This window comes from Triturus cristatus, chromosome 3_2 (assembly GCF_964204655.1).
Source record: "Triturus cristatus chromosome 3_2, aTriCri1.1, whole genome shotgun sequence".
Lineage (NCBI taxonomy): Eukaryota > Metazoa > Chordata > Amphibia > Caudata > Salamandridae > Triturus > Triturus cristatus.
In genome coordinates, this window is record NC_140584.1 from 732495327 (window position 1) to 732520004 (window position 24678).

At 45.6% G+C, this 24678-nt stretch overlaps 1 protein-coding gene across 4 annotated transcripts in view; it reads right to left on the reverse strand.

Moving 5' to 3' along the window:
• The window catches only part of MYO1B (myosin IB), a 715692-nt gene that overhangs the window by 225926 nt on the left and 465088 nt on the right, over positions 1-24678 (reverse strand). For all 4 annotated transcript variants that reach the window (XM_085648784.1, XM_085648782.1, XM_085648783.1 and 1 more), the window contains exon 18: positions 16669-16869. In XM_085648784.1, coding sequence (XP_085504910.1) covers positions 16669-16869 — 201 coding nt within the window. The remainder of the gene's footprint in view (positions 1-16668; positions 16870-24678) is intronic.

Genomic DNA, 24678 nt, shown 5'->3' on the forward strand with positions numbered 1-24678 from the left:
AACGCCTCAGAATCCGTGTGTTCCCAGAATGCCTAAACACTGGCCACATAGCAAAGACAGGATACTCAGGTTTTTTAGATTTAAAAAAAAAAGAAAATTCACGGTAGCATAAGAAATTAATTTCAATGGAAATATTATTTTCCATATTTTTATATCAAGTGAACAACATTAGATAACAGGTTGCTTCATCAGCGCCAAAACAGGTACAGGTTTTTACAAACACCATGTGGCACAAGCATCACGGTTTTAAAATAAAAGCATAATTTGTAAAATCCACTCTGAGTTCCAATAATATTTCTTTCAAAAGGAAGCAAACTTTCTAGAGAAGTGTATTCAAAGATCTGTTACTCATGGTGGTATTGGGTGTTCGAGGCTTATCCTCACTTCTGACATTCATGGGATGATAAACATCAGAGCGAATTAGAAAGTGGCCACATAGCCTCCCTGCGATTTAAAAACATTTTTTTTAGCGGACTGTAGACCTCAATTTTCAACCACCACTGGACCTATATTCCTGAAAATGTAAATGGAGCACTGTGCCACTATTTAAGACCAACTTTTTATGGATCACTAGTCTTGCTATTCTTCCATCTCTGCCACCCTACACGTGCTTGAGCAGAGATGAATCCAGTCTACTCATCTTCCCATCTGTAGTGACATAGTACAAAACAATGCATTTTATAGGGAACTATAGTAAGCTGGTCGAACGTAAACAATTGCAGGCAGAACATGAGATTCCCTACAGCTATCCATTATTTCAATAAAATACACAAAACAAAACATCATTCCTGTGAGGAGGGTGGAGAGACAATTCCCGTACCGATCAAAAGATCAAACAACAAATTACAGGAGAGAAAATGGACTGAGACTAACAAGGAGAATATATATATAGATTACCTACTGGCAGTCACCAGTAGGTAGTTATAGTTAGGACCTATTATCCATAGGAAATTCGTAACAGTCACTAACCAATAACTATGGCGCCGGTTGACGAATCTTCGCGAAAGTTTCAAAACTAATGGCCCGTTACAGTCAGCTCCTATCCTGAAAGCTTGGGTGTGATTCTTCAAGCGGGGGCCGAAAAAAAAAAGGGGGGTCCCAAAACGCGTTTTCCCCATGTTATTTCCAATAGGAAATTTTAGACACGGTTACAGCCCGAACTGCTTAATGAAATTACACCAAATTTTGCAAAACGATAGCCCTTGGTTCAGTAAGAGCCCATTTTTTTTAAATGGTGTAAATCCGTTCTTTAGTTCCAGAGGGATTCAAAAAATAGTGGTGAAAAAATCATTTCCCATAGGAAACTTTAGACACAGTTTTACATCAAATTTGGCGAAAACTCTTTGGCTCAAAAAGCAACCTTCTAAAAAATGGTGTAAATCCGTTCAGTAGTTTTTGAGAAATTAAGATATAAAGATAGGGGAGGAGGAGCCTAGCGCGCAACCAAGATGGCCGCGTAGGTGCGAGGCTCCCGAGGACCTCCACGACCTCCTACATCTATCCTGTCCTCATCCTGATTTGGTTGAGGGGACTTTGTCTGTGAACCTGAGCCGAGGTGGTGCCCGTTTTCGAATCGGACCCCGGGTGTGGTGATGGGCTTCGCTTGAAGTTTGCGGCCTGCTTCTCCTCTGACCCCGGACTTGAGTTGAGGGGCGATCCAGTGGTGAAGTGAATAACAACGGCGGGACGAGCCTGGCGGGGCGCGCACCCCTCACTTTCACTTTCGCTTTCGCGCCCTCTTGCCATCATCACAAGTGGGATCCCGGCTCTTTCGCGGAGTGTGGTGGTTGGCTCACTGGGGGACCCTGCCTACTCTGAGGGGACCCGTTCCGCCTTCCTGAGGCGACCTCTGGGGTCTTCGGCCTCGATTGTTCACCCTCCGTCGCTGGACTCGTGGGTGCACGGATTACAGGGCGATGGCGACGAAGCAGGATGGAGAGAGGCTGAAGGCCAAATAAGCCCGGCGTGGTGCCTCTACCCAGGCCAACGTTATGGATCGCTACACCCTGCCGAAAGGTTCTCCCGGCGGGTCGCATAAGTCTCCGGAGCGGCCCGCGGATGCCCCGGATTTGCCAACGGACCTGACCTTGCAGGATATCATGGGCGCCATAGCGGAGATGAAGACCTCGGTGGGTCAACAGTTTGACACCCTGGCGCACAAACTTGACGCGGTTCTCATCGATGTCAACCTTGTTAGGGCTGATCTTTCCAAGACAAATGATAGGGTTGACTCTTTGGCCCTCACCGCGTCGGGCCTCACGACTGAGGTGGCTGCCCTTCAAACAGAGGTACGTCAGCTCCGGCAGGCCAGTGCTCTCGCGGATCGGCGACTGGAGGATTCCGAGAGTAGGGCCCGGAGGAACAACGTCCGCATTATCGGAGTGCCTGAGGGATTGGAGGATTCGGCTGCGGATCTCTTTGTGGAGGACTTGATTTCCAATCGTCTGATGCCTCGGGATTGAGCAAATTCTTCGCTGTGGAGAGGGCCCATAGAGTTCCTGGTGGCAAGCCGAAGGTTGGAGCTCCTCCGCGGCCTCTTATTGCACGTATCTTCAATTTTCGGGATAGGGATGCGATTTTACAAGCCTCTAGAGTGCAGGGGCCGCTTAAGCTAGAGAACGTTGAGGTGAACTTCTATCCTGACTTCACGCAAACGGTCCAGAAGCAGAGGCTGGGTTTCATGGGCGTCAAACGGCGGCTCCGAGACATGAACTTGAAGTACGCCATGCTTTTCCCGGCCAGGCTGCGGGTGGAATCCGAGGGTCGTTCTCATTTCTTTGACCGTCCGGAGGCGGCGGGGGATTGGTTGGACACTATGGGACATGATCGAGAGGGACTGGGGGCCGCGAGTGGGGAGTGCCCACCGGACCGGGCCTAATGTATTGACACTGGGGCTACTTTCTGGTGATGTCACCTCTTTGTCGGGCTCAGGGTTCCTTGACTGTCATGCTTTGTCCTCCTTCGCTTGGAGGTTGTGGTGTGTCTTGAGGGGGTTCTCTTTCCTCCTCCAGGGGGTCTTTTTGTAGTTTAGTTCATGCAAGGGCGACAGGCACACTGCAAGTTGGGGGGGCTGTTTGGGCTCATGCAGGGGTGCAGGGTGGGGGGAGTTTTGTTTGGAATGTTGGGTTGGGGTTGGGTATTGTTTGTTCGTACCACAAGGCAGGATTATTGTTGTTTCATACTTAAAGTGCTCTCTGGGAGGGTGGTGATTGGGGCTGGTTGTGATGGGGGGTAGGGGACTGAGACTTCTTTCCTGGAATGTTAACGGACTGGGGGACAGGATAAAACGGGGGGTGGTCCTGCAGTTTTTAAAACGGATTTCACCCGATATCGTGTTTCTGCAGGAAACACACCTCATTGGTAATTCCTTCCGTGCTATGAATAGGCGGGGCTATCGCCTTCTGGCTCATTCGGGCTTCACCTCTGGTTCGAGGGGTGTGGGCATAATGGTTAAAACCTCGCTCCCGCTGGAGGTTGACGAGGTGATTCATGATGACAGGGGGCGCTACACTGCACTGGTGGGCAGATGGGAGGGTAAAGTGATTGTTTTGGTTTCTATTTATGTCCCGCCGCGTTTGCAGACTACTACTTTTGCCGACTTGGGGCGCTTTCTTCTTGGGCTACCAGAGGGGATTCTAGTGGTTGGAGGGGACTTTAATGCTGTGGTTTCCGGAGCCGAGGATCGATACCCCCCCAGGGACCTCCCCCGGGCCCAAACTTGGTTGTCTGGACTCTTGGACACCCTGGGATTGGTGGATTGTTGGCGGCTAAAACACCCTGCACAGACAGTACACGTTCCACTCCGGGGCCCATGGTAGTCTTTCACGACTTGATTATGTTCTTATGCCAGTTGCCCAGGCGGGGAGGATCGGGGAGGTGCGACATCTTGCCCGGGGTATTTCAGACCACTCCCCGCTTCTGTTACACTTCGATATTGTCCTGGGGGTGGAGGGGAGGGTGGTCCCGATCAACTCCTGGTACCTGCGTAATCTCACAATTCGTGCAGATTTGATTAAATCCCTTGAGCAATATTTTGAAGATAATGTGGGATCGGTCTCGTCTGCTGTTTCTCTTTGGGAGGCGTTCAAGACGGTGCTCCGGGGGGAAGCCCTGTCCCTCATTTCCCATTCCAAGAGGCGCGAGCGGGAGGAGGTGGCTCGTATTGAGTCTGAAATTACTGAGTTGGAGGGTGACCTGGCTCGTGGTGTCACGGAGGACAAATTGCATGCTCTCTGACTCAAACAAGCAGACTACAAGGCCCTGGTCACTGAAGCGGCCAAGGGCATGAGTAGGGAGCAACAGGGGCGACTGTATGATATGGGGGATAAGGCTGGAAAACTGATTGCGTGGCTGGATAAAAAGGAGAGAGCGAGTCGAGTTGTGCCGCTGGTTGAGAGAGTGGATGGTGTGTGTGTTACTGATCCTGAGGAAATTGTTGATTGCTTTGCAGAGTATTTCCGCGGGCTGTACTCCCCGGTCTCTTCTCGCCCAGAAGAGGATTCCCGCGTCCTGCTTAAAGATATTGGGTTGCCTTCCCTTTCGGAGGAGGATAAATTGTTGATGGATGCGACTCCGACGTCTGAGGAGATCGCCCTGGCCATACGCTCAGTCGCTTCTGGTAAGGCCATGGGTCCTAATGGCCTTCCCATTGAATTGTACAAGTTGCGGCCGGATACCTTAGCGCCTCATCTTCGTGATATGTTTCTCGCGGCTCGGGCGGCGGGTTCTCTCCCGCTGGACCAGCGTCTCGCCACCATCGTGGTTATTCATAAGGAGGGGAGGCCGCGGGATCGAGTCACGTCCTACAGGCCCATTTCGCTTTTGAATGCGGAACCGAAAATCCTTGCTAAGGTGCTGGCTAATCGACTGGTTGGCGTGGTGTGCGATCTGATCCATCAGGATCAGTCCGGTTTTATTCCTCATCGCAACACCGCGCTTAACCTACGGCGTCTGCATGGGGTGCTCGCGAGGGTTCCGTTTATACGTGAGCCGGCCATCTTGGCGTCCCTGGACACCACTATGGCGTTTGATACGCTTGAGTGGCCATATATTTGGGCGACGCTGGAGAAGTTTGGGTTTGGCCCGGGATTCATCGGTTGGGTGAAATTGCTGTATTCTAGACCGCTGGCGCAGGTGGTGGTGAATGGTAGAGTGTCGGCTCCCTTCGAGTTGGGCAGGGGCACGCGTCAGGGTTGTCCGCTGTCGCCTCTCCTCTTTGCGCTCGCTTTGGAGCCCCTGGCGGAGTGGCTGCGGTGGCACCCTTCGATTCGTGGTCTCCGATGGACCCCGGAGTATGAGGACCGAGTCTCACTCTATGCGGACGATATTCTTTTGTATCTCGCTTCCCCGCGTGAATCGTTAATTGTGTTGGTGGATGTATTGTCCTCCTTTGGCCGTAACTCCGGCCTAGTCATCAACTGGGCTAAGTCCTGTGTTTATGTTCTTTTTGGAGAGGCTCCTATCCTCCCGCGGGGTTGCCCGATCCAGGTCGCTCATCAGGGATTCAAGTATCTGGGAATTTTTATTACCCTGGACTCAGCGGCCCGATGCACACAGAATTTACTCCACCCCCCCCCCCCCCGCGGATGTGGCGCGTTGGCGGCGCTTGCCGCTCTCGCCGCTTGGCCGGGCGGCGCTGTTTAAGATGATGTCACTGCCGCGGTTTTTATACGCCTTACAAAACACAATGGATGTCGTGCCAGCTAGCTATTTTAGGGAGGTGGAGGGTCTGCAGCGCCAACTGTTCTGGGATGGGAGACCGCAGATCGCCCTCGCGAAGCTGACGCTCCCGTGGTACGACGGGGGGGGGGGTCGCCCTCCCCGATATCAAACGTTATTATTGGGCTTCCCAGCTGGCAGCGATAAATCACGGGCTTTATGGGCCTGCCCTTAATCCGGCTTTTGAGATGGACAAATTGTTGTTGCCGGGTGGCGACTACAATAGGGCGCTCTACTCCAGATCGCTCGACGCGCAGTTGACGGGTCCGACACGGGTCGCGGTACGTGTGTGGCACGCGGCAAACTCGGCGATGGGGTGGAAGGATCGGTTGACCCGGGCGACGCCATTGTATGCTTCCGAGCGAATGGGTTGTTTGTGGACGACGAAAGGTTTTGAGAAGTGGGACACGATCGGCATTAGCAGGGTAGGGGATCTCTGGACGAAGGGGGGATTTAAAACATTCGATGTGCTGAAAGCGGAGTACCAATTGCATGACAGGGAGTACTTTCGGTATGTGCAGGTTCGTCATGCGTTGCTCTCCGTATTTCCGGAGGTCGCGTCCATCCCGGAGTGCTCCCCATTGGAAGATAGAGTACTAGATGGGTATGTGCCGGATAGCACTATTTCATTAATCTATAAAAAGCTCGTCAATGATCGCTCGGGGCTGCTGGCCGCCCTTCGTGAGGCATGGGTCGCTGATGGATTGGAGCTGGATGACGAGGATTGGGTGTCTGCGGTGGCCTCCCCGAAAGAGGTGGCCATACCGGCCCGTCTTTGGTTCGTCCAGCTCAAGATACTCCACAGGGTGTATGTTACGGGTCCTGGCCTCATGCGTATGGGATATGCGGTGGATGGGATGTGTAAGCGTGGGTGTGGTATGATTGGGACCTTCCTCCATGTTTTGTGGGAATGTCCGGAGGTGACTCGGTTCTGGCGTGGCGTGCATGCAGTATTGCAGGCGGTCACGCATGTTGCGTTGTTCCCCGAGGCGAGGAGGTGTTTGTTGAATGTTTGGGAGCCGACTGATTACACGGTGACGCAAACGTGGTGGGTGACATTGGGATATATGGTGGCCAAGCGTGACATAGCACAATTGTGGGGCTCCCAGAGGTCACCCACGATTTCGGTGTGGAAGGAAAATATGGATTGGTGTATGTTCCGAGAAAAGACTGTATGTGGCGAGAGGCAAGCCTGGGAAATGGGTAAAGGTGTGGGGCCCCTGGAACTCCTATCGTGGCGGGATTTGCGCCCCGCCCCTAACGCGTGATTCTGCTGAGGCCCTGTCTCCCTAGTCTGCGCATCTCCATGATTCTGTGTTGTCGGGATGGTTTTGTCTCTGCCCCCTGCCCTTCCCCCCCTCCTTCCATTGTAGTTTGGTAGGCCCCTCCCTAGGGGAGCGCATAATGTCACCTGGACTTTTGCCGCCTTGTGGGTTTGTTTCTTTTTTTTTCATTTAAAATGAAACCGCCATTTGGGATGTAAAGGCCTATAGCGGCAAATGATATTTCGGATCCTTGGGACCTGTACTGCTTGCGTTTATACCTATATGTTTATGACCTTATTGTTTACTAGCGGCCGGCCCGAAGGTTGTAGGCCCATACCTGTATATTTATTGCAATTTGTAATAAAGGTTTAAAAAAAAATATATATATATATATATATAAAGATATCAAGAAAACAGAAAAACAAATGCGAAAAAAGAGAAAAGGGGGCAGGGTAGAAACACCCTGACCCCCTAGGCCTGCTTAGGGGGTCCCAGAAGGACCCCCAGGCACAAAAAAAAGAACATATTTTTTTAAATCGCCAAAATCCGCGGAGGATCCGTGGACCCGGCTGGAAAAAAAAAAAACGAAGTGCGGGCTCCCACGCTTCATTATTAATTAGCCCCCGGGTGGGCCAAGTCCCGGGAGCAATGTTAAGATTGTAATAAAGCCCCCCGGGGCTTTTCAAAAGTATTTAAGGGGGGGCTCATGGCCCCTCTGCAGCCCTGGGGACTGCCACCCCCTGGGGCTTGTTTAGTAAATGGGTGGGGGGCTCAAAGGCCCCCCAAACCCCGGGGACCACCACCCCCCAGGGCTTTTATAAAATATTGGCGGGGGCACATGGCCCCAAGGCAGTCCTGGGGACTGCCCCCCCCCCGGGGGCTTGTTTTAATTTTTGTTTAACTGTGTGGGGGGGTTCGAACCCTCCCCACACGCCCCGGGGACCACCACCTCTCCGGGGCTCTAATTATTTAAATTGGGGTGACGGACCCCAGGCCCCAGGGCCGGCTCCTGCAGGGTCCCGGAGTACCCACCCTCAGGACACTGCTGTTTGCTATCGCAGGGTGGGAGCCTCGCGGCTCCCGCCCTGCCATAGCAACCTGCTTTGGTTTTTGGAAGAGAGCAGGAAACCTGCTCTCTTCCAAAAACCAAAGCCGATTGCTTTTCCACACAGGGAGCTGCATCTTAGCAGCTCCCCATGTGGAAAAGCAATGCAGGCTCCCGCAGGAGGCAGGGAGCCGGCGGGACTGTGGGGGAGTTGGGGACCCCACCACGGTCCCCAACGGAGAGGGCCAGCCCCAGGGGATGGGGTCCACGGGGCTATTAGTGGTCCGGGAGGGGGGCCACGCAGCCCCCCTCCTCAAATTAAAAAAAAAAATCAGATAAAAACAAATGCCGGCCCCGGGGGATGGGGTCCCCAGGGCCATAAATGGCCTGAGGAGGGGGGGCAAGGCAGCCCCCTCCAAATAAATAAAAAAAAATGGCCATGCCCAGGGGGGGATGGGGTCCCTGGGGCCGATTATGGCCTCAGGAGGGGGGCCACGGCCCCCTTCCAAATTATTTTTTAAAAAAATTTGGGGTCAGGCACCGGGGGATGTAAAACAGGAAAAGAAGGGGGGCCACATAGCCCCCTTTCTTAAAAAATTAAATTTAAAAAAAGACCGGCATCGCGCGTTTTAAGTTGGGAAATTAATTCCTCTTCAATCCGGCGGTCCCCTGGGGGCCAACTAACCCACCAGGTACCTCCAATAAGCGCCACAGAGCTGCGTTGCAGAGTGTTGTAAAAAGGGGCATGGCCTCTGAACACCTCTCTGCAACGCAGCTCCCTGGCGCATACTGGAGGTACCTGGTGGGCTAGTTGGCCCCCAGGGACCCTCAGAATTGAAGAGGAATTAATTCCCCAACTTAAAACACGCCACAGGGCATGTTTGCACACCTGTCACCTCTGGCCCCGCCCCTTCCTTTACCACTGTGCAAACGCAACCCCAGGCGAGTTGTAAGTTGGGGAATTAATTCCCCTTCAATACTGAGGGTCCGTGGGGGCCAACAAGCCCACCAGGTACCTCCAGTATGCACCAGGGAGCTGCGTTGCAGAAATGGTTCCAGAGGCCACGCCCCTTTTTACACCTCTCTGCAACGCAGCTCTGTGGTGCTTACTGGAGGTACCTAGTTGGACACTAGCGACACTCAGGATTCAAGGGGACTTAATCTCCCAACTTAAAACGGCCACAGGGCGTGTTTACACGGTGGTGAAGGGAGGGGAAAGGGCCTGAGGTGACGTGTGCAAACACGCCCTGTTGCGCGTTTTATGTTGGGAAATTAAGTCCCCTTTAATCCTGAGAGTCCCTGGGTCCAACTAGCCCACCATGTACCTCCAGTAAGCACCACAGAGCTGCGTTGCAGAGAGGTGGTCCGAGGCCATGCCCCATTTTACACCTCTCTGCAATGCAACTCTGTGGCACTTACTGGACATACCTGGTGGGTTAGTTGGCCCCTAGGGACCCTCAGGATTCAAGGGGACTTAACCCCACAACTTAAAACGCCCACAGGGCGTGTTTGCACACGTCATCTCAGGCCCCCCCCTCCCTTAACCAGTGTGCAAACGCACCCCGTGGCGCGTTTTAAGAGGTAGTTTTAATCCCCCAGCCCTATTATATACTAGGGGCTTACAAAGGAGGTCATGCTAATCACAGGGGTACTCCAACGCATAGTGTTCCCTAGTGTATGTAGGTGTTTTCACTGTATTCTAAGTGTCTTTTAGCATACCACTGGCTCTAGGTCTGTTAACACCAGTACCCGTCTGAAAAAGTTGTGGGCACAGAATGATTTTGTAAGAAGGCCTCTTTCTGCTCCTCTGTTGGTTCTTTCTGCACATGTCTTGCTTCTTCCTGCACTTTTCTTCAGCTTTGGTGACATCTGTTGCTTCTTTCTGCATTTCTTTTGCTTCTTTCGGTGCGTTTTTTCTTCTTTCTTCACATGTCCTACCTCTGTAAGCATAGTTAGAAACTAGCATTTAAAAAACCTTTGAAATTCAGTGAAAAACCATAGGTTTCAGGGGCGTTATAGTTAGTTGGACATTTCAGTCGTACAAAACCAGTGAAATTCTCCCATTATAGTTAGTTCAGCTAACTATAACTCGGGCGCCTGCAATGCACTGCTGATGACGTCACATATTACATCACTCATGACATGGTCAGTGACATCACTCATGACATCACTGATGACATCTCAAATGACATCACTGATGACAGCACTGATGACCATCCAGTGAATGTGTGTTTTTTTGAAAATTAAATATGTTTTATGTATGTATATCTCAAGGTCGATGGAAAAATAAATGGGTATATAAGTGTCTAAATGGATGATTTTTTTGTGTAAAATTGATTGTATAACTGACCGATTAAGTGTATCTTAGATTATACATGGGTTAGCAAGTAATGTTTAAATATGTACATATCTGTATCAATCTCACTTTGTGTATAAGTGGCTGCATGGGTTGGTGGGTAGCTACATGAGTGTCTATATGGATTATTAGTTGTTTTTTGAGTATCAGTATGAGTGCCTGAATGTATGTATGGTTCGGTGGGGGGTATTACTTAGCGCATAGATGCTTGAATGAGTGACTCACTGTTTGTATGTGTTGAAGACAGCATGTGTGCAGGACTGTATGGGTGGATGAGTGTGTGTATGGGTGTGTTAGTGAGTGAATGACTGTCTCAATAGTGTCTTTATGAGTAACTACATATGTTGTAAACTAGTATATGTGAGTTTTGGTGTATATAAGTGAGTATATGTGAGAGTGAGAGATTGGAAGAGTTTCTGTATAAATAAATATGTGTTTCTATAAGTGATTGTTTAAGAGAGTAAGTATGTGCAAGTTTCTGTAGAAGTAAGTGTGGCAGTGTGTGTATAAATGTATATGCAAGTAAATGTAGGTTTGATACTTTATTTGCATTTGTGACTATGTGTGTGAGTAACTATGGATGAGTGGCGGTGTGTAACAGGATGTATAGGTTTATGAGTACATATGATGAGTAAGTACATGTATGAGTGACTTTATAGGACAGTTGCTGAATGAGTGGATGTGTGTGTAGAGCTTGGAATTACTGAATAGGTGTGTTGTAACTGGTATTGGTGTGTCCATTGTTTTGAAAATGGGTGTTTCTATTTTTGAGTGTGTGTATCAAAGGTTATATTAGGGTGAGAGGAGGTCTGCCACTGTATCACAAGGATGATGTTATCAGTGATGTCACTGACCATGTCATGAGTGATGTAATATGTGACGTCATCAGCAGTGCATTGCGGGCGAGCGATTTATAGTTAGCTGAACTAACTATAACGGGGGATTTTCACTGGTTTTGTACGAGTGAAATGTCCAGCTAACTATAACACCCCTGAAACCTATGGTTTTTTCAGTGAATTTCTAAGGTTTTTTTAAATGCTAATTTCTAACTATAACGTGTGTGACACCTATGGCTTTTTCAGTGAAAATATATATATATATATATATATATATATATATATATCTATCTCCAGGAACATCAACTAAACAAAGAAAAAGACCTGAGCACACACGGGTTCGTAGAGCTTCCACTTATTCTAGACAGCATGACGCGTTTCAGCTTAAATGCCTTTCTCAAATGCAAATGATACTGGTGTTGCTAATGACACAGTTCTAAACCCATACTGGCTCTTCACTATTGGTGGAAAATACATAGTAAGCGTGGAAAGACTTTACGACTTCGGCACTCCGAATTAGTTTATAAATGTATTTTGTGCTAAGAACCTTGTATTTCTAACCGTAGGTAAAGCATTTTTCTTTTCCTCAATCACATCAGTGTCACTATAAAAACAATTAAAGGTCCCTGGAATCCTCATCCAGCCCCCACATGATAGATAGATAGATAGATAGATAGATAGATAGATAGATAGATAGATAGATAGATAGATAGATAGATAGATAGATAGATAGATAGATAGATAGATAGATAGATAGATAGATAGATAGATAGATAGATAGATAGATAGATAGATAGATAGATAGATAGATAAATTCACTTGACTGCCCTACTTGGGCAATTTATGATTTTAACAGAACAAACCCAATACTTTTTGGAGGGGTAGCTTTCTACATTTTTTGGATACAGAGCTCTGGATATTGTTCATTTGTATATGACAACCTAAAAAATCTTTCAACAGGTCAATAATTTTATGTCTGTGTCTTGGGTGTAGGAAATCATTATTCCACTGTCTTGTGTTTTTTTGTAAAGTAGAACGACGTGGTGTGCACCAACTTGTATATATGTAAGATGAGACTACTTTGCGTAATAAGACGAATGAAACGGATTAATAAGATGTGAATAATACAGTATCCCGAATTATACACAGAATTAATGTGCTGTTTTGTGTATTTTATTGAAAATAATTGATAGCTGGTGGGGGTCTTGTGTTTTTTGTGTGCTCTGATTAATAGCTCCCCCACTCAGGCATTACAGGATCAAACCCCATGTTCATAATAAACAATTGGCAAGAACTGTTCCAGGGCATACAAACTCAAGCCTGATCTTCACAGGAAAAACGGGAAAATGGTGCTCAACTCCAATTGCATCTTCTAAAAATCAAAGAGCATAATAATAGCAATGCAGGTTGGGAATCAATGGTTGACACCCTGTAAGCATTACCAGACGACGGCCATGCCCAGCTGACTGGCATCCCAATAAATTGGTCTGGCATAATTTAAAACAGTTCATGCAGCAACCCACCTCATTGTAGGCACCAGGAAAAACAAACATGTCACTTCCAGCCTGATCCGAACTCCAGTGGTACACATGTGTTGCATATTGAAGACAGTCTGACATACAAAACCTCTGCACCACACATCCCCTGATACACGGCTGTCAAACTCAGACTCGGGGTGCTCCCGGAGTCATGAGAAGGAAAATGGAGCTTGGACTGGAAAAACCCAGTTTCATGAAAACACGCGCTCAAACCTTTGAGACTCAGCACCAAAAATGTGGATCTCTGTCTCTCATTCCCGATCTCTAATCATCATATGAAAGAACTAGACATTTTCACCATTTCACAGAAAAGCTTTAAGAAAGGGCCCATACACGTTCAAAACGCAGAAACCCCTCTAGTCTTATCGTAAAGAATAATTCCCTCCCTGTACGTCGACTGACAAGCAGCAAAATACACAGCACGCCTTCAAAGCTGAAAACACTCAAATGAGAAGCCATTGTAGATCCTGTCCCTTGTTTTCTAGCTTCTCTAACAGGGACTCTACCCACCTGCATCAAAATCACAACTAGAGGAGAGGTTTGTCATTACAGCTGACTGCAAATTGAAATCTGGCATTGGTTTTCTCAATGTACGCAGAAAAATCTCTCTCGATCAACCGCTCTGCTCCCATTGATCACTTCACAACATTTAGACTCCTGCAAGACTACAACATGGCTAGAGTCACATGATGGCTGGCAGTAAATTGCATCACAGCTAAATTAGTTCAAGATTGGTTTGAAAATGTTACAATTCAAAGTTTACAATCCAGGATTATCACCACAGATCAGAGTGTAAAGCAAAACTAACCCGAATCAAACTTTGGAAAAGTTCTCTGCATATCAGATATAGCGATCCATTCAACATTATCGAGCAAAACAAGACATAAGCGGAACTCTGAAAAGAATCACTGCATCCCCTTAACATATAGAACAGCTTCGTAATGTTTACTGCACTCTACTTGTTCAGAAGAGGCTCAGGGACTAACAATCCTCTTCCAGCTACATAAGGTCATATTTAATGTACATATGTAAATGTACACAAGCCAAACTTTGTCCTACGAGCTGAGCCTTCGAACATGTACAGTTCTCCGATGACCTTGGTACCTGGTTTACCATCTAAACAGGCAAGAAATAAAAATAAAAAAGTGGAAAGAAATGTAAGCTTATGTGTGGTAATCCTTCATTTTGTCCATGCTCTATCTATTGCTACTGAATAACGGAAAGATTCAGGGAACGTGTTATTACTGTTCCTGAAATGTCAGCAGAGAGGTACGTATAATTATGTTTGTACGTATGCTGCAGCTATTCTGGTGAAATAACCTTACTGCTCCAAAAACAGCTCCCACACACGGTGTGAAGTGGTATTTGCAGCAGGTCCTATTTTGATACCACGGGTGGAGAAACTAAAAAAAGACATGCAATAAATTTAAGACTGGACAGAAAATGCCCTAAAATACTTTTTTAAATTCTGAAGTATTCCAGTCCGGGAACATTATCATCAGGGCCGGACTGGGAACCTAAACCGGCCCTGGCAAAGTGCTCGGCCGGCCGCCACAGGGGGAGGGGGGGAGGGGGGTCGGAGGGTGCCGGCGAGCTCTTTGCCAGGGACGGTTTTCAGCCGATTTTGCTACAGGGCCGATTTTGCAGCTACGCCGCAAACGCGGCCCTGTAACAAAAACGGCCCCCAGGGGCCCCAAACCGGCCCCAACCCTTGCGACGCACCGGGGGATTGCCCGGTGCCCGCTACGGCCAGTCCGGCCCCGATTATCATTTATTTGTAGGAATGTAAAACTATACTCCAAGGAAAAGCACACTACTCTCTTTACTGAAATAGAGAAAACAAACTTTCGAATTTAGAGCGAGTAAGTAATTCAGAAATGCTTTTGAAAATCCAGTGGCATAGGAACACAAATTGGCTATTTTTTCCAATAGGTGATTGGTAGGCCGGCAAGTATGGATGACATGCCTACATATGCAGCCAATAGGCTCGGGACCATTTCTGTTTGGGCTGCATCTTTGCACTTAGCAGGAAATTCACAGGACTCTGATGAAGGTGTATTGGTATGAATGTCTGAAGACCAAGAAAAACAAGCTTTGGTAATACCCATCATTTTGGCTCGTGCACAGTTGACATGTTTCCAAAACCTTTGATAAAACAGAGAGCAGTTGCCACATAGGCATCATCAGAGCAAGCCCAAACACACAAACAGAGGACTAGCTTGGCATGGACTACAAGACAGCTTGCATTAACGACCAAGATTCGGTTTCATACAACATGCCATCCTCCATGTAACACTGGAGTCCCATCTTAATGCCTAGCCTCCTAAATCCGACAGCACACCTATCTTCACATTGCATAAAAATTAGAGTGTGTTTGTTCTGACCCAAAAATAATGAACTCGTGCAGTAAGAGGTGGAGCTTCATACTGGTCCCAGCAAAATGGCCTCAGTCCCCTCAATGCATGCTGGTTCATGCTATCACCAAATGGACATTTGTGACAGCATGTTCAAGCACAGTCCGGTGCCTGCTAACCCTTGACATGTGTTTCATACATTGAGTATTACTCAGAAGGATAAGCCGTGGGACGGGCAAGGTCTTCCTTCCGTATATAACTCATAACCTAAAGTTCACACAAGAATATATGCAGCAATCACATAACTCACAGAGCCATTTTGCCAGCACACGTCGCTTCCACAACAGTGACATATCTGCTGAAATCAGTGCAGACCGGGAAAAGTGCAGAGGTTCAGCAAAAAACAAAACAAAAAACCTGTCATATTGAAACCTGTAACTCGCCAAAGTGATTCTGATGACCCTAATATTTCCCTTAGTTACTTACGGCAAGGTAAAGGAAAAGTATGCGGATGCTGAGCGCAGCGTGGTGAGGGATCACCAGGGTCTTTGGTTGCCCTACTACTCCTGCTCAGACCAGACATACCAGGAACAAATGGTATTCAGACCGATGCAGACACTGGACACTTCTGTCCAAGGAACCCACCTCCTGCTGAAGGTAGGATCTGCATAAAATCGCTCTCACATCCTTATTCTCAGTGAAAGGTAAATGTCTCTACTTCGAGAAATGGGCATTGCATAGCACTCTTTCTGGCTGAGAGGGAAATGAAGGAAAGGGTATGTTAGAATAGAAAAATATGCTTTTGCACTCTTTATGTAAAGTCAGCATTCACAGCACCATTTTGTGTATGGCCGCCATTTTTAATCATAATCAAAACTAATCCTTTGCCATTTCCGAGAAACGGCCTACTCTAGGTTATGTTTCTTCGGAGCTGAGTTTTGCTACACTAATGAATGCACTGTTCTTATTAGTGCATACCTTTCCTTTTAGATGTAGACTTTCTCCCACTTGTCTGGTGGTGGGCACAGGCAGAGCGGCCTTGAATAGTAGATAGTGTGTGCCCGGCCCCAGAATCGAAACTTACTCCTTTGTAATTTACTGTCCAGCTGCATCTGCTTGGAAAATTCCATGGTGGGCGTGCTTTCATTGGTTTTGAAGTGTACATAATGTATCGTTACGCATGCTGATGTCAGTTCCTCTGCAGCACTACTAAACGACTGAGCAGACTGGGCTCCACTCTAAGTGTATCTGAATAAACAAGTAGTGGCTTGTATTCTCTACGGTCTGACTGACACTTCATTTGGTATGGAAGGCTGAGAGGTGGTCGCGAGTGACCAGGGTGACCCTATTTGGGTCATTTCCTTCAGGTACGACATCCTTGTTTCTTTGGCATATACTGTGCAGCTGCTTTAAATAAAAAAAGATGTGCTTACCCATACTGCCAGTGTGTTGCTAAAATTAATGTTTTTTTCTCTTTGAATGTGTAGGGTAAATGAAAAGCAAAACAGTTGATAAAAACTTCCCATCCCGCCAAAATATAAAAGAAACCAATTTACCTGGCAGGGCCTCTCCAATGAGGCCAGGTCTGCTTGCAGAGCATTTTGTACCTTTCCAGGCAGGGTTCGTATGGCTGTCGGAAAGCATAACCTGCCCTTCTAACACGTACGTTCTCCAACAGACCGAGGTACCGAACTTGGTGCTGGACTAAAGCATCATTGAAGATATGGGCAGCTTTTTTGTCATTTGGTTTGATGCACCTGCAATGGAAATGCATTCCGTAAATGAATTCTAACAACAAACAAGAGTATTTTCACAATTGTCTATTGACAGCTGTTTATGTGAAGAGGAGAACATTAGTTGGTCACACCATCACCAGGTAAATAAATTGCTTGATCACTTCGTTCCTCAACTGCACTCAATCTCTTTATTTTGGGCGCACTAATAACGTTCATAGATGTTAATCCTGGTCAATTTACTAAGTGGGGCAAAATAGGCATATAGTAGAGAGTGTTACTGTACAATCATTTAAAATGCAAACGTGATCTCAAGCAGTCATAATTTATTTGAAACAGTCATCTAATGTGGTACGCATACAAATAAGATGCTGTTGAGAGGAAATGAGGAACAGCTTTGGATGATAAATGCTATCCTAACAAAGGCTGCAATGAGCATCATTGCGGTGGAGAAATTGAACATCCTTTGAAAATCTCAATTGCTTCGCCAACCACAGCAGGGTAGGCCACCCACGGCAAGTTCAGTGTAAGTCCAAGCTGAAGGGTTGGCTGACAGCGCGGGGTTTAGTTCAGGCCTATGCCAAAATTCAAATACATCTCAGATCCATTCACATAGACAATAGATCACTTTATAAGTAATATTAGCAATTACAAGAATTAGTATTTTTGTAAAGATAAACAGAAAGGCAGAAAAGAAAAAGCACATGAGCTCACACTAATCTTTAACGTGGGGTTCTGAAGAGAGGAGTCATTAGAAGGATAGTATCTTGGTATGACAGCTGATATTTTTGGGTACGTGGTTATATAGCTCAGCTAGTTGCGAGCAGGTCTTGGATTTTCCAGGACACATGATTTGCTCCTTTCATACTTATATCTACAGTTGTTTCTAGCTTATTCTTCAAGTAGCTGGGTGAGATGATGTTTAAGGATATATATGATGCAGGAGGTTAAGAAGGTAAAGAGGGAAAGGAACTAAAAGTAATTATTGTCTCAAAAGGCAGCCAGGAGAGTTCCCTTTGAATGGAGTTTATGTGGTTTATCAGTCTTATGTGGTTTTTAGAGGCTTAGAATCAAGCCGCAGCATTAAAGACAGTCCCGGGGGCAGCCTGCACAGATTTCAGAAAGCTAGCTAGCAATGCATTTCTTCTGTTAAATTGAGCAACCGCTAATGGTTGCAGTGCTTTCCTGAAGTCTAAGGCAATAATTTGAGGACTTGAGTTTTCTTTGCAGATGTAAACGGAAGGAAGCAGCATATGGAGATCTGTGCGATAATAATTAGGATTGGAGTAATAATGAAGCCTATTGGTTTGGCAAAGGGATCAAGAGGAAGAGATCACTTGCTGAGTGAAGGAGTCAACTATTTCTCTGCCTGAGGTGGAGAGTTAGTGGTGTAAAGTAGAATAAATTATATGTCACATTTAAAGAACAAAGAGCTCAGCCTAGCTAATTCATTCTACAAGGAAGTTCTTTCCGCATGAACTTTTTTTTTTTTTTTTTTTTTTTAGAAGGTGTAGATTCTGAGACACAGTATCACACGAGTATTGGTTAATTACGATGTAATTCTCTTTAGGGCACAGTGAATTACAGCCCCATGTACGAATTGGGATTTTGACATAATGAAAGGCTTTAACCAATTTACACCTTTAACTTCTGTTCCCTTCCTAGATTTGAAGTTTAGTTATGTGGTTAACAGTGTTGTAAGCCACCGATAGTTCAAGCAACACAAACCTTTATTGAAGAATGTTTAGTATTTTTCACTATTAGCACCTCATCCTGCCTTTTAGGCAGAATCCAGCCACCAGGTCGAAAGGTGTTTACTACGTCACTTTTGATAATGTGAGTCAGAAGTTGAGTTAAAAAGGCTTGCTTAATTTTTGGATGAAAAACAAGTTTTTTCTTTGTATTGAAATGATTTAGCTAGATTTTGGAGAAAAAGGGAAGATTCTTTCCTCTAGTGAGGAGCTAATGGTTGTTTATAATTAGTAAAGTTATGTCATGGGCATAGTGTTGCTAGTATTACAGGTAATGAATTACAAACACATATACTGAGGGGTTGGCTCACATCATGATTTGGATTACTTCTTGCGTGTAGGTGTTTGAAGGATGACCGCATCAGGTTGGTTCATTTAGTACTTAAGAGGTGATTTTGTGATTTGTTTTGGAGCTCTCTTTGAACTATTTGTATTTACTCCGTGAAAAAATGGCAATGTGGTCTACACTGGCACATAAGCTTGAAATTCTGGATTCCTTGCTGGGGCTGGTGCCATGTCGAAGTTTGATAAAGAGCTTGGAAGTTCAACTTGGCTTCAAGTTCACCGTTACATTAATCTGCTTTTCCTTAGTTTTGGGCTTGTGGAGCTTCCTAAGTTTTGAATTTACTCCATGTTGCGTTTTATTACTTGGTTACTGGTGCTAAGCTCCTTGTTGTAACATAGGACACCGTCCTGGTCTTTGTTGTATTTTTGTGTGAGGGAAGCAAAGTTGCTCATGAGCTATAAAGTGGCGTCATTGTGAAGTCGGTGAAGTCTTCCAAGAATATAAGAATGTCTGTGCGATAAGCTATTGTCCAGAGGTCCTGAAAAAGGTTTTAACAGATAGAGCTGTGAGGGATCTTCTGGGGCTTTCAGTTTCAACCACTAATTTGGGCTTCTAGCAGAGTGGTGCTGAAAGATGGCGAAATGTGAACTATCCAGTCCAGTCTGAAATGTTCATTTGGGGTGATGAGATTTGAATCGGAAACATGTGTCTATGGCATTATGGTGCACTTGATCAGAAGTATGAGTGCAGTCTTGAGAGTGATTGAGTTCTTCTGAGTGGATCGTTTAATAAAATTGCACAGCAAGATTAGGGTCCAGAGAAGTTATAATTTACGAGGATACAACCCAGGAGCTAGTTCACTTACAAGCTCAATATGTGTACCAATTCAAGAAATGTTGCAGAGATGTTAGTAATATGACAACAATTCAGCTGTGTGTTCAGTTAACAGTTCATTAAGTATCTGAGAAAAGATGGACTTTCCGTTTGGAATTCTTTATTGGATCAAGCCATCAGAAATCTGTTAAATACTCCAATCTCTATGCATAGCTTTCGTCTTCCCTTCTTTTCCCTTGCTTCTCTATACCTTTACCTTTTTCTCCCTTGGTTCATTCCTGCTTTAATCTCCCTTATTTCTTATAGCATATTCAACTTTGGAAAGGCTGTTAGTGCTGGCAATCGGTGGGCCGGGCCTAGACACTGGGGTGTTTCCTATTAAAGTACCTTAGATTATGTTGTTGTTCGGATTATCTTCATTTTGTTGCTCTGAGGAGAACTTCGCTGGTTTGCTTCGAATTTTGGTATTAGCTCCTCAACCTTTGTTGGCTGTAACCGAAGTTTTTCAATTAGTAATTATGCCTACCAGGTTAGGTCAACAACTCCAGTGTTGCCTGCAGCACAAGTATGTCATCGCCACGTAATCACGGACATCACTCGCACTTGACATCATGTTTCACACTTGATTCTCCTACATGTGTGTGATGTCATTGAATCACAATATGCATGTGAACACTTAATACCATTTCATTATCTCATCATACCTGACATGGCTTTTTTGAGCATTGTCAGAAAGTATGAGGAACTGCAAGCCATTTCTCACCACCGATGTGAGCTTCAAAGATGTTAAGCAATTTTGCCGCTGGATTCACTGTCTGGAAAAAAAGCACCCGGGTGATGTCCTACACTTTAAACGTAGGCAATCTCTAGACTTTTTCTAACATGAAAGTCCTCTCATCCAAGTTTAAAAAAAAACTTTGTATACAACTTATTTTTACACGTGCAGGAGACTCAAGTTTAAATTAATATTCAAGCACTACATTTAGTGCTGGAGTAAAGATTAAGACTCTTGGGCCATAAGGACATGGTAATACTTTATTTGGCAACAGATTCTGTGTTTATTATTCGTTGGTGTGTCCATTTTGTGCTTGCACAACATGAAGAATGTAAATGCACCACCATTGTTTTTCTGTTACCTGGAGAGACACTATACTAGATTATGTGGTGTTAACCCTTAGGTTGAGAAGAAACTATTATTGCTATGGCATTGCTTATGCACTTAGAAGCAAGTGGTGTTTGAGAATCTACTGGACGTGGTGGAGGAGAGCACTGGGCGCTAAATAATATGATGTATACATATGAAAGTTAGATGCCAATTACCTACCCAAAATAAGCACCTTATAACAAAGGTACCACTTTAATATGAGACTGCAGCCAGAAAATGAGACTGTTAAAGATTACACTACACCTTTGTAGCATGCAAATATAGTGCTAAAGTTGATGAATACATCTGTAATCAGCTCATGCCGTGATACAACCCTGAAAGAGTCAGAGCACAGATTAGACTTCAGGATGGACCATCTATGGATGAGTTTATCACTTTATCTAATACAGAAATTAAGAAAATACTGATAGTAATATTGCGCAATTGATTAATGTGAAAAAGGAAGACAACAAAAGAAAAGTTAATATGTGCCTTTTTTTATCATCTTGGTAATTTCTTATACCTGCATCTCCCTATTTTTCCTTTTTTTCTCCTTTGGTTCATTCTTGTTCTATTTCTCATGTATTCCTTATAGAATTTAGAATGTGCGAATAAGGAATGGAAAGGACTGCAAATGCTGGCAGGTGGTATTTCCTATTCAAGAACCTACCTCGTTCCTCTGGTTTTTCTCACTGATGCAAAATGTCTTATTCTCAGCACAGTATGTATCATTTTCAGTTTTAGTAGATATGCATCTGTAGATCCGAAATTGTATAACTAGTCAGGCATACTGAAATTAAACTTTTCATATACTAGTCAGAAATTAAGTAAGCTGGATAAGGATCTTCACAGCTGCCTGGTTCTAAAATAGTCAGAAAATAATTCTGTGGAGTGGGAACAGATAAAGGAATAATACATTTAAAACCTGAAAATAAATAATTAAATATACTAGTTCTTGCTAGCTAAGTATCCATAAGCCCCAGGTTCACCACAAGTCATACATTAGACCACAAAGTACTTCATTAGTGAAATCTCTGGTGACATTATACATCACATCACATCAGATAACTGACTTTAACAATGACATCTATGAAGCTCTAAATGATTAAGTGTTTACATATCTGCCATCTCTCAGTTTCAAATAACCAAATGTTGTGCCTAAGAGGATATGAGACCAATGACAATGAGTGCAGGGCTTGCTTATGTGGTTAAAGGCAAAGTCCTAAGTACTCTTTGTATTGGGAGAATGAGCACAGAGCATGCTCCGATGCCAAGCCCTGTTCCCCCAGGGATACTGTACATAACGTCATGCCGAGGAGATTTTGGGGAAAGGGAAGGTAAGTGCATGGCTTGAGAAAGGTTAGGCTCTTTTCGTATCCAATGTGTTTAGAGTTCTTTCTGCTACTGAAACTAGTTGTGCCAAGAAGATTGAAATCTCTATAGTTTGACTGAGTTGAAAAGGTTACACCCCCTTGAGGTGGTCTTTAGAATAACCCTATCTTTGTGAACGTAAATTAATGGTTCTTGCCAGGTAAGAGCTTCCAGCTCGCTGATATGTCAAATCGAAGTTGTGGCCACATGGAAGGAATTTTTTCAAGAAAAGAACTGTTGAGGACATGAGTGTAAAGTTTCAAAGTGTGGCCATCTGACACTTGTGAAGATTACACAAGAGGACAGGAGGTATCCTGGGAGGAATTACCTTCTTAAGGCCCTCCCAGAAGGTCATTGCTAATTGGATCCTGGATAGGGATGAATGCTCCCTGTTTTGCATGTAAGCTACATGTAGGTGAGGTCAATTTCTGCTCATGTACAAGATAGCAGAGGATGTCCTGGATATTGGCCTTTATTGGAGTTCAGGTTTTTGGAACTACAGTAGTGGGCAAACCTCTTTCCCTTTTCAGAGTATAAGACTAATGTAGTGGGAATTCACACTTCACACAGAAAGGCTATGCATAATTGGGGTAAGGTAAGATAGCCAAATTCTAAGATCGCAGGTGTCAGATCATGAGGTTGAGCTATCTGGAGTCTGTCTGTCTGATTTGGCTGTACTCAGCTTGAGAAGCAACTTTTTGTGGGGGGCTAATGGACATATACAGGAGTATGTACCAGGGAGGCCTGGCCCAAGTGAGAGGAGTGTCAGGAATGTTTGTTGCATCTTCCTCATCACATACAGTAGCAGTGGGAGAGGAGGAAAAATTAAGGAAAATGAAGGGAACGATCTTTGATCTATAGTGCATTGCCCATAGACAGTGGGTGCAGGTACCTTGAGGCAAAGTCTAGGCCTTTCATGTTTTCAGGGGAAGTAAACAGGTGCCCAACCGCAGTACTTTCTGGCAGAATTCCCTCTTGTGGACTTGTTAATGTGTCCTCCTGAGCAGGTTTGCAAAGTTTCTTTCTACCACCAGAAGATTTTCCATTAGGAGTTTTGTGCTGTGGCGGATCTCCCAAAGCCAGATCCCCTGCGGTGGTGCTGAGAGCTGGGGAGAATGCCTGTTGCCCTATTGCGTTGAGGGGCCCTCACCCCCTGTACAGTTATGGTGTTGAGCCCGAGGTAATGGTCACTATCGAATCAGGTCTGAGAAAGGCCTGTAGAGTAGCAAGTTGTTGCTGTACCACCAGTGCAGAGTGCTGGCATGTACCAGCAGTAGATTTTCCCAGTAAGCCTTTTTATGTTCCCACTGCCTCGCAAGTCACAGTTGGTCGGGTGCACATGAAGTCTGGTGAGAGGTACGATCAAAATGTACGAGGCTATCGTCCTCAGAAAGTGCATGACGGTTCTGACCGTGAGCTAATAGTTGGGCTGAAAGAGGCGCAGCTTCTGGAATGCCAACACCCTCTGTTGGTTGTGGTAGGCTTTCCCTGGAAATGCTTTCAGCACTGAAACCACACAGGGTTGGATCTGATGAGGTTGGAGATGGAACTTAATGGCACATATGGTAAATCCCATGCTGGGAAGCATGGAAATTGGTGTATAAGAGTGGGCGAGGCATTGTTGCCTGCTGCCAATCTTGATCAGCCTATCGTAGAGATAAAGGAAGACATGAGTGATGCCCCTTCAGACGACACCACTGATAGGCACTTTGTAAACACAATTGGAGCCATGGTAACACTGAAAGAAAGTACTCTGAACTAGTAGTGATGTCCACTTGCCACAAAGCAAAGGTCCAGGCAATGGGCAGTTTGGATAGTTACATGAAAATAAGCATCCTTGAGGTAGAGCTCCATCATGTTATCACCTTGATGTAGCCAGGGGATGACACTCTGTAGGGTTCTCAAATGGAAATGTTCCAACAGCATGTATTTATTTAGAGGTGTTGGGCCCAGGTTAGGCCTGGGAAGGCCATCCTATTTGGCAAGGAGGAAGCAAAGAGAGCATATGCATTTTCCTCGATCCTGTGAGGGTACTCTCTCTATAGCTCCTTTCTGCTTCTACCTCTTTCTCAGGAAGACAGAGATGTCTCTGATGAGGATGTATCTGTGGAGTGGGATGCTGGCAAGGATTGTGAGAAGTTCTAGTAGGGAGCCATGATGGACCACTGCTAAAACTCACTCTTCTGATGTGATTTCCTGCCAGTGAGAAAGGAAATCTGGTATTCTCCCCCGACAGGCAACATGTGATTGGGAAAAGATAGAGCTAGTCACAGCTCAGAAGTGGAAGTTCCGTTACTGGAGTCACCTCTACCCTTCCCTCTGTTACATTTGTATGTATCCTTGATGTAGTCCCTGCTGGTGTTGCTGCTGTCGTGATTAAGATTGTGGCTGGTCTGCTAAAGAGAACTTGACTTATCCTCGGGGCTGTTGCTTGTGAAAGGAATCTC